The sequence below is a fragment of the Hyla sarda genome, chromosome 7 (genome assembly GCF_029499605.1).
Source record: "Hyla sarda isolate aHylSar1 chromosome 7, aHylSar1.hap1, whole genome shotgun sequence".
In the NCBI taxonomy this organism is placed as follows: domain Eukaryota; kingdom Metazoa; phylum Chordata; class Amphibia; order Anura; family Hylidae; genus Hyla; species Hyla sarda.
In genome coordinates, this window is record NC_079195.1 from 13149213 (window position 1) to 13166610 (window position 17398).

General features: G+C 48.0%; 1 protein-coding gene across 5 annotated transcripts in view; it reads right to left on the bottom strand.

Moving 5' to 3' along the window:
- TDRD1 (tudor domain containing 1) overlaps positions 1–17398 on the bottom strand; it is a 115170-nt gene that overhangs the window by 51526 nt on the left and 46246 nt on the right. For all 5 annotated transcript variants that reach the window (XM_056529467.1, XM_056529464.1, XM_056529463.1 and 2 more), the window contains exons 7-11: positions 15351–15494; positions 15097–15268; positions 13618–13707; positions 9658–9843; positions 7870–7977 (exon numbers count right to left, since the gene is read on the bottom strand). In XM_056529467.1, coding sequence (XP_056385442.1) covers positions 7870–7977; positions 9658–9843; positions 13618–13707; positions 15097–15268; positions 15351–15494 — 700 coding nt within the window. The remainder of the gene's footprint in view (positions 1–7869; positions 7978–9657; positions 9844–13617; positions 13708–15096; positions 15269–15350; positions 15495–17398) is intronic.

Genomic DNA, 17398 nt, shown 5'->3' on the forward strand with positions numbered 1-17398 from the left:
TCTTCCGGTTGTGTCGCAACGCGAAGAGGTCGCAGATCTGTGCTAACACTTCCGGATGTAGGGACCACTCGCCGGGGTCGGCTGTGGACCGGCTGAGGAAATCCGCTTCCCAGTTGAGCACTCCTGGAATGTGAATCGCTGAAAAGGCGGGAACCTTGGGTTCCGCCCAGAGGAGAATCTTTGTCACCTCGGCCATGGCTGCTGAGCTGCGAGTGCCGCCCTGCCGATTGATGTATGCTACGGCTGTGGCGTTGTCCGACTGGACACGGACAGGGTGGCCCTGAAGCAGGGAATCCCAATGAAGCAGACAAAGATGGATCGCCCTCAGTTCCAAGATGTTTATGGAAAGAAGGGCTTCTCGGGGAGACCAGAGGCCTTGAACCATCTGGTCCCTGAAAACACCTCCCCAGCCCCACAGACTGGCATCCGTCGTGACCACCTGCCAGTGGAGGGGGAGGAATGATCACCCCTGAAGAAGCAGGGGGGAGCGGAGCCACCAGAGAAGAGACTGACGAGACCGTCGAGAGAGAACAATCTTGCGGTCGAGAGACAGAGACCTGTCCCACTCGGCGAGAATCGCCAGTTGAAGAGGACGGTAATGAAATTGGGCAAAGGGCACTGCCTCCATGACTGCCACCATCCGACCCAGGACTTCCATGCTAGTATGGATGGAGACTGGGGCCGGTGTCCGAAGGGAGCGGACTCCTGACAAGGGAGACAGTCGTTTGTCCGGCGGAAGGCGAATCCAAGCAGAGGCCGTGTCGAATTGAAGCCCCAAGAAGACCAGAGACTGGGTGGGGGAAGAGGACAGACTTGTCTCAGTTGACAATCCACCCGAAGCGACAAAGTCTGGAGAGTGAGAGTCACATTCTCCAGAGTCTGGGCTCTGGTGGGAGCCTTGACGAGAAGGTCATCCAAGTAAGGTATCACTGAGACCCCTCTTGACCGTAACAGGGCTATCAAGGGAGCCAGGATCTTGGTAAAGACCCGTGGAGCAGTGGCCAGACCGAAGGGGAGAGCTACAAATTGAAAATGACCCTCCGGGACTGCAATGCGGAGGTATCGCTGATGGCCGGGAAAAATTGGAACGTGGAGGTAGGCATACTTGATGTCCACTGAGGAAAGAAACTCCCCTTGATCTATGGACGCCACCACCGAACGGAGAGATTCCATTCGGAAATGGCTGATTAGAAGATGTTGGTTGAGACGCTTGAGATCCAAGATTGGCCGCACAGAACCGCCTTTCTTGGGTACCACAAAAAGATTGGGATAGAAACCCCGAAATCGTTCCCTCGAAGGAACCGGTACAATGACTCCCTGGATAAGAAGGGACTGAAGAGCCCCCCAAATTCCCTCGCTAGTGAAGGAGACCGGGGGGGGGGGGGGCCCAGGACTGAAAAAAGCGATCCCTCGGAAGGGAGGCAAATTCTATCCGGTATCCATTGGACACCAAGTCCCTGACCCAGGACTCCTGAATGTGCATGGTCCAGATGTCTCGAAAGAGCAAGAGGCGACCTCCCACCCAAGAAAAAACTGCGGGTGGGGGCGTCCCTTCATGCAGAATCTCATCAAGGCGCTTGCCAAAAAGTCAGGGACCGGCAAATGGGATCTCTGTGAGAGACTACTTGGAGGCGGCATCCGCGTTCTATGCTTTAAGCCATATGGAGCGACGGAGGGCCACCGTGGCAAACGCCGTGCAGCGGGCTGACTGCATGGAAGCAGAACATAGGAAGTCTCCAGCTTTGGAGCATTGGAGAGCTAGAGAAGACAGTTCCTCCTGGGGGGATCCCGAATGAATACCCTGATGGAGTTGGGAATACCAAACCGAAAGGGCCTTCGACACCAAGGCGAAGGCAGAAAGCAGGGAGGAACCCGCTGCTTCGAAGGCATACTCCGCTAAGGTCTCAACCTTCTTGCCTGCCGGATCCTTGAAGGCGGCTGCATCCGCCAGCTGCAGTGTAGTAGCCTTAGAGCGGCGGGAAACTGGTGGATCCACCGATGGGGGGGGGGGGAGTCCACTTAGTGACGAGGTCCTTGGCGAAAGGATATCGCGCTTGAACTTTCTTCGTTCCCTGAAACTTCTTGTCAGGATGCCTCCAGGCAGATTCAAGAATGGCGTCAAATTCAGCATGAGAGCTGATCACCTTGGGTGCCGGTCGGGCACAATGAAAGGATACTTCTGGAGCTACATCCGAAGTTCCTGGGTCCTCTAGGTGAAAGGTGTCTCTTATGGCCGAAACCAATGAGTTCCCCGTGTCAATTGTGACCGAGTGGTCCTCTGAGTCAGATGCCGATTCGGAAACCTCGTCCCCAAGTTATCCAGTTGAGTGTGAACGAGTGGAGGCAGCCCTGGAAGAGGGAGACTCCGACCGGGTACGCGGCTCTGGAGAGCCAGAGCAGCGACCATGGGAACATCCTCTGGAGAAATGACGCGTGTGGCTCGAAGGAGCGGCGGGGCGAGACCTGCAAGGGGAGCGCCTGTGTCTACCAGAAGACCCAAGGGATGAGTCAGAGAAGACCCCCCTAGTACGCTTGTGTGAAGCATAGGGAGAAGGGGAGCGGGTCCTTCTAGAGGGCCGGTGCAGGGTGGACCTCTCCAAAGCAGTCACCACAGAACGGGAGACCTGAGCCAAGTCGGATATAGACTGTGAGAGGGAGGAAACCCAGGCTGGCGGGGCGGCCGAACCCACCGAGTCTGAAAGAGCATTCGGGTTAGAAATAGCAGGGGGGTCTGGGGGAGCAGTGGAGCAGGCAGAACAAGTGGGTTCAGCAGAACCTGGCATTTTTGAGTTACAGCTTTTACAAGTGTAATGAGTAATAAATACTCCAGTTATCTGTTTTGAGGGAGGAACAGTTCTTGGTATGGACATAGTAAAAAAAAGAACGATCTCACCCAAGTCTGTGTCCCCAGGGCAGCTGCTGTGAGGAGATCTCCACTCCAAGGGCTGTCAGGAGAGAGAAAGAGATGCCGGCCAATGGCAGGAGAGGGCCGTGTTAGGTGCAATGGCGCTGTGATTGGCCCTTGCTTACGCCTAAGCGCGTGCACAGCGCTGATTGGTGGCCAGTTCGTGCTCCTGTAGAAGCTCCGGCTGCCCGGGTGGGCGGAGCTAATGTTTACCGGGCTGCCGGAGAAACACAGATTGAATCAATAATGGCGCCCGCTCCCGGCCCCGAGCGCACATGCTTAACTCCTATGCGCACAGGGGGAGCGGAGCAGGCAAAGATGCTGCCGGCAGCCGAAAGGGTTATAAAATGCGCCCCAAACTGAACGATGTTCAGTCACTACATCCAGTATAAATGGAAACTGCCCCATATGCTCCATAAATACTGCTCCCACATACAATAAAGCAATCCCCTGCAGGGAAGGGGAGGATAAAATCCTCATGACCAGCCCCATCCCCAGTAAAAATCAGTGGTCCAAAAACTGTGGTCTCCAGATGTTGCAATTCCGCACCTAAGGGGAAAAGGGGGAATACTCACCTATGTCTGAAGAACTTACCTAAAGAAGTCTTCTCAATGAAGTCTTCAGCCAGCTGTGTCACCTGCATCATGCCGGGCTTATTGTAATAGCGAGGCGAACAGGGAGGTAGGGGGACCCGGACCCATGAGGTACAACCCCAGGCGCTGACCGTTGGCGAGAGGGGGTTAACAGTACATCCAAGATGCATGCCCCCTCAATCGCAATGGGAAACCGTGAACCTCAGTTCCTGAGTCCCCACCTGAAAACAAGAAAAAAAAAAGGAATAAAAAACTAACACGTCTCCTAAACCTAGGAAATAAAAATATGAGACCTGGTCTGGGTAGAACCCCAGACCAGTGTCTACCTCCTTAGACATTAAGCTAAAACTGATTAGCTCAGTGGCCTGGAGGCGGGTATATCCTGCTGGGAGGAGCCAACTTTTCTGTTACCATAGTGCCAAGTCTCCTAGTGACAGCAGCATATACCCCCATGGTCTGTGTCCCCCAATGGAGCCGATAGAGAAAAGAAATTACAAAACAAAATTTTCTCTGTAACATACAGCTGCTAATAAGTACTGGAAGGATAAATATTTTTTTTAATAGAAGTAATTAACAAATCTGTTTAATTTTCTGGCACCAGTTGTTAAAAAAAAAAATAATAAATAAGTTTTCCCACCAGAGTACCTCTTTAACATAGCCAGTGTGCCTCCAGCTGTTGCAAAACTACAACTCCAAGTATGCCCGGACAGCCAACAGCTGTTGCAAAACTACAACTCCCAGCATGCCTTTGGCTGTCCGGACACACTGGGAGTTGTAGTTTTGCAACAGCCGGAGGCACCCTGGTTGAGAAAGACTGCCTTGAAAGACTGCCGGTGAAAGACTATTTTTTTTTTTCATCAACTGGTGCCAGAACTTTAAACAGATTTGTAAATTACTTCTATTTAAAAATCTTAATCCTTCCAGTACTTATCAGATGCTGTATGCTCCGGAGGAAGTTCTTTTCTTTTTAAATGTATTTTCTGTCTGACCATAGTGCTCTCTGCTGACACCTCTGTTCATGTCAGGAACTGTCCAGAGTACAAGCAAATCCCCATAGCAAAACTCTCCTACTCTGGACAGTCCCTGAGACAGACAGAGGTGTCAGCAGAGAGCACTGTGGTCAGACAATAAAAATACAATTAAAAAGAAAATAACTTCCTTTGTAGTATACAGCAGCTGATAAGTACTGGAAGGATTAAGATTTTTTAATAGAAGTAATTTACAAATCTGTTTAAACTTCTGGCACCAGTTGATTTAAAAAAATATGTTTTTCACCAGAGTACCCCTTTAACATGTTGAAGACACAGAATGAGTTGGCTCACTGCGGTTGTCAACAGTGTAAGGGGCGGACTGGGGACTTGAGCCCGTTTAATACCCGGGGGTTCCAGCTGTTTTCAGCAGTGGAGGGCTGGCACAAATTGCAGACGTGGAGATCGCTCCATGTCCGCCATTTTAGCTGTTTATATGCCACTGTGCCAACTGACAGCGCCATTTAAACAGTAGAAGTATTCCTAAATTCCCTATAATAAAAATTCCTCCTCCTTTTCCCATTTCTCAGTTCCATGCAAAATTGGCTGTGAGAGACAAAGGGAACATTAATAACTTAAGCACAGGGGGTGAGATGAGGGAACACTAATGACTGACACAAAGCGAGAGATAAGGGGACAGTAATAACTGACACACACGTCTCCCCTGTGTGTGTCAGTTATTACTGTTCCATTATGCCCCGACACATGTGTCAGTTATTAAGGGGACAGTAATGACTTATACATCGGGAGATGAGAGGACAATAATAACTGACACACAGAAGGGAGATGAAGGGACAGTAATAACTGACACACATGGGAGAGAGGAGGGGACAGTAAAGACTGGTGACACAATGAGAGATGACAGGACACTACTGACTGACACAAGGGGGAATGAGGGGACAAGAATGACTGTGACACAGGAAAAAATAAGAGGGACTGTTATGTCTTATACTTAAAGGAGAAGTCCCATGTCCGATCAGTACAGAAAAACGTATCCCCTATCCGCAGGATGTTTTTCTGTTCTGATCGGGCATGGGACTTCTTCTTTAATTATAAGTGATAATTAATACAACACAACAGCATTAGTTTATGTCTTTTTACGGGTCAAACTAAATGGAGACCTAACAAGAAACCAACAAGTTTTTGGGAGGTTTATTATTATTATTTTTTTACATAAGTGACAAAATAAGATAAAAATAACTGACATAATGAGGCTCAGTAGTGTGTGTGGCCTCCACGTGCCTGTATGACCTCCCTACAAAGCCTGGGCATGCTCCTAATGAGGTGGAGGATGGTCTCCTGAGGGATGTCCTCCCAGACCTGGACTAAAGCATCCGCCAACTCCTGGACAGTCTGTGGTGGATGGAGCGAGACATCCCAGATGTGCTCAATCGGATTCAGGGGAAAGGGCGGCCAGTCCATAGCATCAATGCCTTCATCTTGTAGGAACTGCTGACACACTCCAGCCACATGAGGTCTAGCATTGTATTGTATTAGGAGGAACCCAGGGCCAACCGCACCAGAATATGGTCTCACAAGGGGTCTGAGGATCACATCTCGGTACCGAATGGCAGTCAGGCTACCTCTGGCAAGCACATGGAGGGCTGTGTGGCCACCTCAAAGAAATGCCACCCCACACTATTACTGACCCACCGCCAAACTGGTCATGCTGGAGGATGTAGCAGGCAGCAGAATGTTTTCCACGGCGTCTCCAGACTCTGTCATGTCTGTCACATGTGCTCAGTGTGAACCTGCTTTCATCTGTGAAGAGCACAGGGCGCCAGTGGTGAATTTGCCACTTGGTGTTCTCTGGCAAATTCCAAACGTCCTGCACGGTGTTGGGCTGTAAGCAAAACCCCCACCTGTGGACATTGGGCCCTCATACCACCCTCTGCGCCTCCATGCTCTGGACACTACGCTGACAGACACAGCAAACCTTCTTGCCGCAGCTCGCATTGATGTACCATCCTGGATGAGCTGCACTACCTGAGCCACTTGTGTGGGATGTAGACCGTCTCATGCTACCACTAGAGTGAAATCACCGCCAGCATTCAAAAGTGACCAAAACATCAGCCAGGAAGCATAGGAACCGAGAAATGGTCTGTGGTCACCACCTGCAGAACCACTCCTTTGTTGGGGGTGTCTTGGTAATTGCCTATAATTTCCACCTGTTGTCTGTTCCATGTGAAATTGATTGTCAATCAGTGTTCTTCCTGAGTGGACAGTGGGATTTCACACAAGTGTCAGTGACTTGGAGTTACATTGTGGTGTTTACGTGTTCCCTTTATATTTTTTTAACAGTATATATAACAGACAATACAGAACAGGTTGTGTGACATTATGTGACTTGTGCCAAATGTTAAAGAGTACCTCTCATGATCTTGTTACATTTTATAATCCCCCTCAGGTCACGGCCCCCATCATGATAAACCACCCCCTGCCATTATTTTTATTATTTTGTAGTTTTCTGCCTTGATATTGTTCTGTATTTTCTGCTCAGTCTTAGTCAGATTCACAGACTGGGAAGGGGCGTTCCCCAGCAGGTGTGACATCATCTGAAGCCAGACAGGGGAGAACTTCCTCCCTCACTCTGCTACACACAGCCCAGAGCAGTTCAGTGTGAGATGAGCTATGATTGGCTAAGCCTGCACACACCCACCTCAACATTTCCTGATTTTGGACTTCTGCCAGGCCTGCAGGAGTCCAAAGTCTGTGCATGGGGGGAGATGGAGGGAAATGTGCTCTGGACAAGTAGCGAGACACCTAGTGGCAGCTTTTTTAAACACAAATAAAACAGAATTTTATTTTTATTTAAACAAAGTACATTAGAAAGATTTTTTATTTACCATAAGGAGTGCAATAGCTATCATTTGTTTTAAAGGGGTACTCCGGTGGAAACCTTTTATTTTTTTTTAATCAACTGGTGACATCACGAGCACAGTGCTCTCTGCTGACATCTCTGTCCATTTTAGGAACCGTCCAGAGCAGCATATGTTTGCTATGGGGATTTTCTCCTACTCTGGACAGTTCTTAAAATGGACAGAGATGTCAGCAGAGAGCACTGTGGTCATGATGTCAGCAGAGAGCTCTGTGTTCCAAAAAGAAAAGAATTGCCTCTATAGTATTCAGCAGCTAATAAGTACTGGAAGGATTAAGATTTTTTAATAGAAATCCTTTACTGGCCACAGTTGAATTAAAAAAAATAAGTTTTCCACCAGAGTACCCCTTTAAATGTTTTTTTTCCCTGGGTGACAGAATTAAATTAATCAAACACTGAATAAATACAAGAAAGTGCCACTTAGGAGTAAAGAAAAGCCAGAACTCGTAAAAACCTGCTACTTACCTGTAAACTTTGCTGCGCATATATCCCCAGTAGCGGGTGAAAACTCAGGAGAAGCGGGTAAGGTGCTATAATGCTTGTGCATCTTTATCATAACATCTGCAAGTTGTTCTGAAAAGTCAGAAGACAAGTACAGCTATAATAATAGTTCAGTGATTGTGTGTATACCGTATGCAGGACCGTCGCTACAGGACAGGCAAACCAAGCAATTGCTTGGGGCCCCGGTGCTTGCCCTTCCTGTAGCGACGGGGCAATTCCCCCCATCACTATTAAGGACATCCCTGTGTCCCGAAAGATGTTTTCGGGACACAGGGATGCCCTCGTTAACTCTCTGCGGCCCCGCATTAAGTTTAAAAAACGCAGGGGCATCACTGACGCCCTGTGTGTGCGCCCATAGAAACGGAGGCGCAGAAGACCGGAGCATCGAGGAGGAAGAAGACGTGGGCTGGCCAGCTTGGTAAGTGACCAGTGGGACGTCATCTTCGGTGTTCCGACCACCGCTTCTCCGCTCCCGGGAACTAATGCTATGGCCGTACTGGAGGAGCAGTGGTCGGAGCACTGAAGTGGGGCAGTACACAGGCATACAGCCTCCAGCCATACATTGTATATGGCTGGAGGCTGTATGTCTGTGGGGAACACTGCCTATCTAATGTGCGGGGGAACTGTGCTGCACCTAATGTGCGGGGGAACTGTGCTGCACCTAATGTGCGGGGGAACTGTGCTGCACCTAATGTGCGGGGGAACTGTGCTGCACCTAATGTGCGGGGGAACTGTGCTGCACCTAATGTGCGGGGGAACTGTGCTGCACCTAATGTGCGGGGGAACTGTGCTGCACCTAATGTGCGGGGGAACTGTGCTGCACCTAATGTGGGGGGGAACTGTGCTGCACCTAATGTGGGGGGGAACTGAGCTGCACCTAATGTGCTGCACCTAATTTGCGGGGGAACTGTGCTGCACCTAATGTGCGGGGGAACTGTGCTGCACCTAATGTGCGGGGGAACTGTGCTGCACCTAATGTGCGGGGGAACTGTGCTGCACCTAATGTGCGGGGGAACTGTGCTGCACCTAATGTGCGGGGGAACTGTGCTGCACCTAATGTGCGGGGGAACTGTGCTGCACCTAATGTGCGGGGGAACTGTGCTGCACCTAATGTGCGGGGGAACTGTGCTGCACCTAATGTGCGGGGGAACTGTGCTGCACCTAATGTGGGGGGGAACTGTGCTGCACCTAATGTGGGGGGGAACTGTGCTGCACCTAATGTGCGGGGGAACTGTGCTGCACCTAATTTGCGGGGGAACTGTGCTGCACCTAATGTGCGGGGGAACTGTGCTGCACCTAATGTGCGGGGGAACTGTGCTGCACCTAATGTGCGGGGGAACTGTGCTGCACCTAATGTGCGGGGGAACTGTGCTGCACCTAATGTGGGGGGGAAACTGTGCTGCACCTAATGTGGGGGGGAAACTGTGCTGCACCTAATGTGGGGGGGAAACTGTGCTGCACCTAATGTGGGGGGGAAACTGTGCTGCACCTAATGTGGGGGCCTCGAATCGACGTTCTAGAGCGTGACGTGCGTGAACATATAGGGGGGGGGGGCTCTCCATGTCCATTTTGCTTGGGGCCCCCAAATTCCTTCAAACGGCCCTGACCGTATACTAGAGATAACAACAGTGTTTCCCAACCAGTGTGCCTCCAGATGTTGCAAAACTACAACTACCAGCATGCCTGGGGGTGTAGTTTTGCAACAACTGGAGGCACACTGGTTGGGAAACACTGGATTACACACAGACTTACCCGCATTGTCCACCAGCTGACAGAAAAACAACTCAGGGCTGTGGACGACAGTGACGCATGCCTTAAAGGTGTCCCCAACAGAGAGCAATGAGGACAGGGTTTTCGGTTGTGGAGCAGCACTCTCTTGGCAGACATCCCCCACCTGAGTCAAGTCAGACAGTTCTTCCTGTTTCACCAATCTGGGAGCTTGAGAAATAGATTGTCGACATCAGTGTCAAGTCAAGGCAGTGATTTCCAAACAGTGCTGCAAAAATACAACTGCCAGCGTGACCAGACAGCGCCATCTATGGGCCATTCGGGTATAAAGTTTAAAGGGGTACTCCGGTGGAAAACATTTTGTTTAAATCAACTGGTGCCAAACAGATTTCTAAATTACTTCTATAAATCCTTTGTAATCCTTCCAGTACATATTAGCTGCAGAATACTACAGAGGAAATTATTTTCATTTTGGAATACAGTGCTCTCTTCTGACATCGTGACCAAAGTGCTCTCTGCTGACACCTCTGTCCATTTTAGGAACTGTCCAGATTAGGAGAAAATCCCCATAGTAAACATATGCTGCTCTGGACAGTTTCTAAAATGGACAGAGATGTCAGCAGAGAGCACTGTGCTCCAAAAAGTAAAAAATGGCCTATGTAGTATTCAGCAGATAATAAGTACTGGAAGGATTAAGATTTTTTAATAGAAGTAATTTACAAATCTGTTTAACTTTCTGGCACCAGTTGATTAAAAAAATAAGTAAAGTTTCCACTGGAGTATCCCTTTAATCACTGTTTTGCAACTTTCTTATATACTTTGTTTAAATTCTTCAACATTTGTCTGTAAATTGGAGACTTTACAGCAATTTCCAGCCAGTATGCCTCCGGCATTTGCAAAACTACAACTCCCAGCATACACAGACAGCGCCACCTATGGTGTAGCCTGGTATATCATTTAATCATTGTTTGCTTTCCTATATAAATTACATAATTTGTTTACATTTTTAAACATGTGCCTGTAATATAGGAGGCTTTACACTGTTTCCTAGCCAGTGTGCCTCCAGCTGTTGCAAAATTACAACTCCCAGCGTGCACAGATAGCACCATCTATGGGCCAGCCGGGTTTAACTTTTAACCATTGTTTTGCAACTTTCTAATATACTTTGTTTTAATTCTTCAACATTTGTCTGTAATACCGGAGGCTTCACAGTGTTTCCCAACCAGGGTGCATCCATTACTTGCAAAACTACAAGCCAAAGGCTGTCCAGGCATGCTGGGAGTTGTAGTTTTGCAACAGCTGCAGACACACTGCATGGAAAACACTGAGACAAGGTAGAAAAATATTGCAACAGGTTTTACATCACTATTATCCTTTCTTGGCACAAAAAAGGGCATTACAGTGGTTGTCAAAGTTCTTTTTTTTATTTTTTTATAATTATTCTGATATCTTTAACACCTCGACATCTCAATGTTATTAATTATTCTGGCAACATCTTTAACCCCTTGATGTCTCAATGTTATTTTTATCCACTTACATTTCTGCATGAGTGTATTGTCTGCTGACATATCAATCAAAAATGTTACTGTTATGTCGATAGCTCCCTCTAGTGGCCGTTCTTGTACACAGCCACAAGCATCAATATACAATGGCCTCAACATACAATAATTTTTAGCATACAATGGTCTTTTCTGGACGATTGTAACTTGAAACCAATTCAACGTACAATGTACAGACAGTACAGATGTGCGAAACAAGTCAATGGCGGGAGGAACTGTCCAATCAGAATGGGCATTTCACTGGCTGTCTGGTAGCGCCCCCTACAGTACAGGGAGGTATTACATGTTCTGTACTACTCTTTACCTGTATTACTGAAGTGTATGAACTGCCTGGTGTCTGGTAGCGCCTCCTACAGTACAGGTAGGTATTACATGTTCTGTACTCCTTACCTGTATTACTGAAGTGTATGCACTGACTGGTGTCTGGTAGCGCCTCCTACAGTACAGGTAGGTATTACATGTTCTGTACTCTTTACCTGTATTACTGAAGTGTATGCACTTACTGGTGTCTGGTAGCGCCCTCTACAGTACAGGGAGGTATTACATGTTCTGTACTACTCTTTACCTGTATTACTGAAGTGTATGCACTGCCTGGTGTCTGGTAGCGCCTCCTACAGTACAGGTAGGTATTACATGGTTTGTACTCCTTACCTGTATTACTGAAGTGTATGCACTGACTGGTGTTTGGTAGCGCCTCCTACAGTACAGGTAGGTATTACATGTTCTGTACTCTTTACCTGTATTACTGAAGTGTATGCACTGACTGGTGTCTGGTAGTGCCCCCTACAGTACAGGGCGGTATTACATGTTCTGTACTCTTCACCTGTATTACTGAAGTGTATGCACTGACTGGTGTCTGGTAGCGCCCCCTACAGTACAAGGAGGTATTACATGTTCTGTACTCTTTACCTGTATTACTGAAGTGTATGCACTGACTGGTGTCTGGTATCGCCCCCTACAGTAAAGGGAGGTATTACATGTTATGTACTCTTTACCTGTATTACTGAAGTGTATGCACTGACTGGTGTCTGGTAGCGCCCCCTTGGTACAGGGAGGTATTACATGTTCTGTACTACTCTTTACCTGTGCCAGGGTTAGCTGCTCATTTGGACACCAGGTAAAGGCGGCTTCACTTTACTTTTTGGGGACACAGAGGAATTGATCAAATCTTGTGTGAGTTTTTGCCGTTATTTGTCTGCAAATGTTGCGGAGAAAGTGACAGACATGCGACAAATGTATCAAATGTCGCACGGACCTTAAAAGTCCTTAGACCTCAATAGTCTATAAGCGAATTGTCGCATAGAACTCTATAGGGCAGGGTTGACCTGCCTGTAATAACTCCAAAATGTGGCCCACGCGACATTTCTGCGATATTTGTGACATTTCACAAAAAGTCGCAAGTAATAAATCAGTGACCATTGCACACAGTCCTCTACATAAGGACACTTCATGGTAATGAAATTTAAACTTTTTAAAATAAATGTTGCATAAAATGTTGCACAGAACCAGCCTGCGACTTTTCATGCAACAAATTTAGACAAAAAAAAAAAATCTAAATGGTTGGATAAATTCCTCTCACTGTGAACTGTACAGAACCCTGAAGAAGCTCCTGTCCTCTATACAGACAGTGATTACAGCTCCCAGCAGATCTTTATTACTTTTATATGTAAGGATTTGCTTTATCTGTATTCATTATCTACTTATTTCTGTTTAATTCTCACTTTTTCCTATTTTTGGATGACATTTTGGTGGCTTCAGAACCAATTACCAGGTTTCCATAGCATTATGGTTTCAGCATACAATGGTCTCAACATACAATGGTTTCAACATACAATGGTCGTCCAGGAACCAATTAATTCTGTAACTTGAGGGATCACTGTACTGCGGTGACTGCATTATATGAAATCTTTCAATATTTTTTCTTTTAGGGTAGGGTCACGTGTAATGGATCCGCAGTGTATTTTACACTGCAGATCCACTGGTGACCCGACCCATATTGTGCCTCCTGCTGTTGCTGAAAAGAAGGCCAACCATCCCTTCCCACTGGTTTGATCGCAGTGGCAAGCCGCTCCGAGCAGCCACACTGGGGGCCTGCGAGTCGCAGAGTTCACTCAGAGATCCCGGTGTAGTCGCAATGTCTGAGTACACTGCCCGTGTTCGGCAACAGCAGGAGGCACAATATGGATCGGGTCACCAGAGGATCCGCAGCGTGAAATACGCTGCGGATCCGTTATGTGTGACCCTACCCTCAGAGAGCATTGCAACTACAGAAGGAAAGCTGCAGATTTCATTCAGAATTCATATTTTTGGGGAGTAACCTGCATTTCATAGGCAAATTATAACTTACTGATGGGACAACCACAATGTTAAAAAAATATATATATAAGTCCTTTATTAAAAGGGACACAATGCAACTCCATCCGACCTGCATCTGGATTCTCGACTTTTCCGTGGTCTTTGTTCAGTGGTGGGAATGAATATCCCTTCTCGATTATTATTTTATTTAGATTCTGACCTGTAAAAAAAAAAGGAAGGGAAAAAGACTGAAGAAGATTTGTTATAAAGAGAAATAAGAAAAATAAGGTAAAATTTAGTAAAGTCTTTAGAACTGTGGTTTGTTTGTACATAGGTAAGTTGTAAAAAGAACTTTTTGGTAACAACGTATGTGAACTAATTTGCCTATACATAAACTTTAAGTGTACTTGTACTTTCAAATGAGTTTTATAAACCTGCATAATTTGTTTACATTAACCTGGGTGACACAGTGATTTCCCCTGCTGTTATTGAGTTCCCCTTTATGGTGCTGAGCTATTTTTCATTTCCTCCATTTCTGCTGTGGGAACAGAACTGGCCCAATTGCCAGCAGTACTCACACTTGGACTTCCTTTACTTGTCTGGTCAATTATGGGGCAGACATACTCTAGGTGCTATATGAGCAGAAACATAAGAAACAGCAGCACCACAGTATGGTTGGGGTTACATCACAAAAGCAGCCATGGTCTAAGCAGCTAACTGCTGCTGTAGATGATAAAAAGCTACAGGGAGGGGGAAAGAGGGGGATCACATTCAAGAGGCAACACTGTATACGTACAATTTTAGGAACACAAGCAACAGCTGCCTAAGCATTTGGGTCAGAGATAAAAAAGGAAGCCTTGATTTACTCTTAGTGTGGACCCCCAGGAGGAGGCAGACAGTTTCAGGATGCCCCCACATAGTCCAGGCTCTTTTTTTTTCCACACAGCAATAGCCCCCCACCACTTCCTCTTTCCCATCTTGGTATTTCTTGGTAATTCCTATAACAGGCAGTGAACAGCAGTCTGCAGGGAAGTGAGACCCCTAGTGGTCAGGAATTTAAAATAGTTTTCTTCTCGGCTAAGGAGTAATTGTTAGTTAATCAAGTGATTTACAAATACTTTAGAAATCACACAGGCCAATGGTCTCCAAACTGTAGACCTCCAGATGTTGTAAAACTACAACTCTGAGCATAGCCATACAGTCTTTGGCTGTGCGGGTATGCTGGGAGTTATAGTTTTGCAACAGCTCGAGGTCCGCAGTTTGGAGATCACCGACTTGGCTGTGACATGGTGGGAAGTGGTTTTAAACGACAGCGGCCATTTAACTAAATAAGGGTTAATGAATGGAATTCTATTCTAATATATACAACTAGACCAAAAAGCTGGCATTACTGCATTAAAGGGGTACTCCACTGGCCGGCGTTCAAAACATTTAGTTCCGACCGCTGTGTGCGCTGCGGGGGTCAGCCACGCCCCCTTGTGACATCAGGCCACGCCCCTCAATGCAAGTCTATTGGAAGGGGTGTGGCAGACTTGCATTGGCCAGTGGAGTGCCCCTTTAACAGCCCCCTCCCACCCATGAACACTTATAAAAACTCAATCTCATGCACCTGACTCAAGTAAAGATACATCAACCGTGTATAGCGGAAGTTCCTCTTGAAAAACGTCAACGATGCGGATCAACAGCTTGGACCCTACAAGAAGACTCTTCACTTCTACAAGGCATTCCGGTGACCAGCCGAAAGGAGGAGCAGTGACGTGCGCCAAGCAGCACTGTAGAGCCTAAACAACAAGGAGAGAGAATGAATCTTAAGAATACGTCAATTCAATAAGAAGAATCCCAGTGTGGATGGCCTTGACTCACACACGGAGGGACCAGATCTACATCTTTATGCATCGGCTGCACACTGTCCAGGCTGACATTTTCTGTATTGCCGTAGTCCAGATATAAAACCTGCGCTGTCCTCGTGGTCCTCTCCACGCTGTATACCAGCGCTCTGTACCACTGCTGAAAATAGAAGGACGAGAAAAACCTTACTGACAAATGCCATTTACACTCAACAATGTAGCATTCATGGCCACGGGAAACACAGAAATGGGTTTTCTGGGACACATTTATATATATATATATATCATATATATATTCCTGGCTTATCTATGGGTCATTAAAGGGGTACTCCGCTGCTCAGCGTTTGGAACTAACTGTTCCGAACGATGGAGCCAGCACCGACAGCCGTCACGCCCCCTCCCATAGACTTGCATTGAGGGGGGTGAGGCGTGAGGGGGCGGGGCTATGACGTCACGCGCTGCCGGCTCTAGCGTTCGGAACAGTACCCCTTTAACATCTACTTTGTAGGGGGTGTGACTCCCGGCATTTGTCACAGACCAGCCGACTGAAGAAGCCTCGGCACTCTTGCAGGCACTGTGGCCTTTTCGTGTCTCACAAATCTTACACGTGAGTAGTGGCTGTACTACGGTATTGTAGCTTGTCCCATTAAAGTGAATGGCATGAGCTGCAATACCAGACACCGCAGCGCATTGTAAGCAGTGCAGATGCCCACTCGCTGCCTTGACTCTCAGAGGAGGTGACGGGAGTCAGACTTTTACTAATATTAATGGCCTAGGCTACAAATAGGCCATCAATATAAAAGTCCCAGAAAAGCCCCCAAACCCTTTATGGAACAATAACTTAAATAAACGCCGGCGCTTTAAATGAATGAGATGCGGGCCATTGGCGCATTGCGCACCTCATTCATTTATAGCGCCGGCGGGCCGCATCTCATTCATTTATAGCGCCGGCGGGCCGCATCTCATTCATTTATAGGGCCGGCTGGCCGCATCTCATTCATTTATAGCGCCGGCGGACCGCATCTCCTTCATTTATAGGGCCGGCGGGCCGCATCTCATTCATTTATAGCGCAGGCGGGCCGCATCTCATTCATTTATAGCGCCGGCGGGCCGCATCTCATTCATTTATAGGGCCGGCGGACCGCATCTCATTCATTTATAGCGCAGGCGGGCCGCATCTCATTCATTTATAGCGCCGGCGGGCCGCATCTCATTCATTTATAGGGCCGGCGGACCGCATCTCATTCATTTATAGCGCCGGCGGGCCGCATCTCATTCATTTATAGCTCCGGCGGGCCGCATCTCATTCATTTATAGGGCCGGCGGGCCGCATCTCATTCATTTATAGGGCCGGCGGGCCGCATCTCATTCATTTATAGCACCGGCGGGCCGCATCTCATTCATTTATAGCGCCGGCGGGCCGCATCTCATTCATTTATAGGGCCGGCGGGCCGCATCTCATTCATTTATAGGGCCGGCGGGCCGCATCTCATTCATTTATAGCGCCGGCGGGCCGCATCTCATTCATTTATAGGGCCGGCGGGCCGCATCTCATTCATTTATAGCGCCGGCGGGCCGCATCTCATTCATTTATAGCACCGGCGGACCGCATCTCCTTCATTTATAGGGCCGGCGGGCCGCATCTCATTCATTTATAGCGCAGGCGGGCCGCATCTCATTCATTTATAGCGCCGGCGGGCCGCATCTCATTCATTTATAGGGCCGGCGGACCGCATCTCATTCATTTATAGCGCAGGCGGGCCGCATCTCATTCATTTATAGCGCCGGCGGGCCGCATCTCATTCATTTATAGGGCCGGCGGACCGCATCTCATTCATTTATAGCGCCGGCGGGCCGCATCTCATTCATTTATAGCTCCGGCGGGCCGCATCTCATTCATTTATAGGGCCGGCGGGCCGCATCTCATTCATTTATAGGGCCGGCGGGCCGCATCTCATTCATTTATAGCACCGGCGGGCCGCATCTCATTCATTTATAGCGCCGGCGGGCCGCATCTCATTCATTTATAGGGCCGGCGGGCCGCATCTCATTCATTTATAGGGC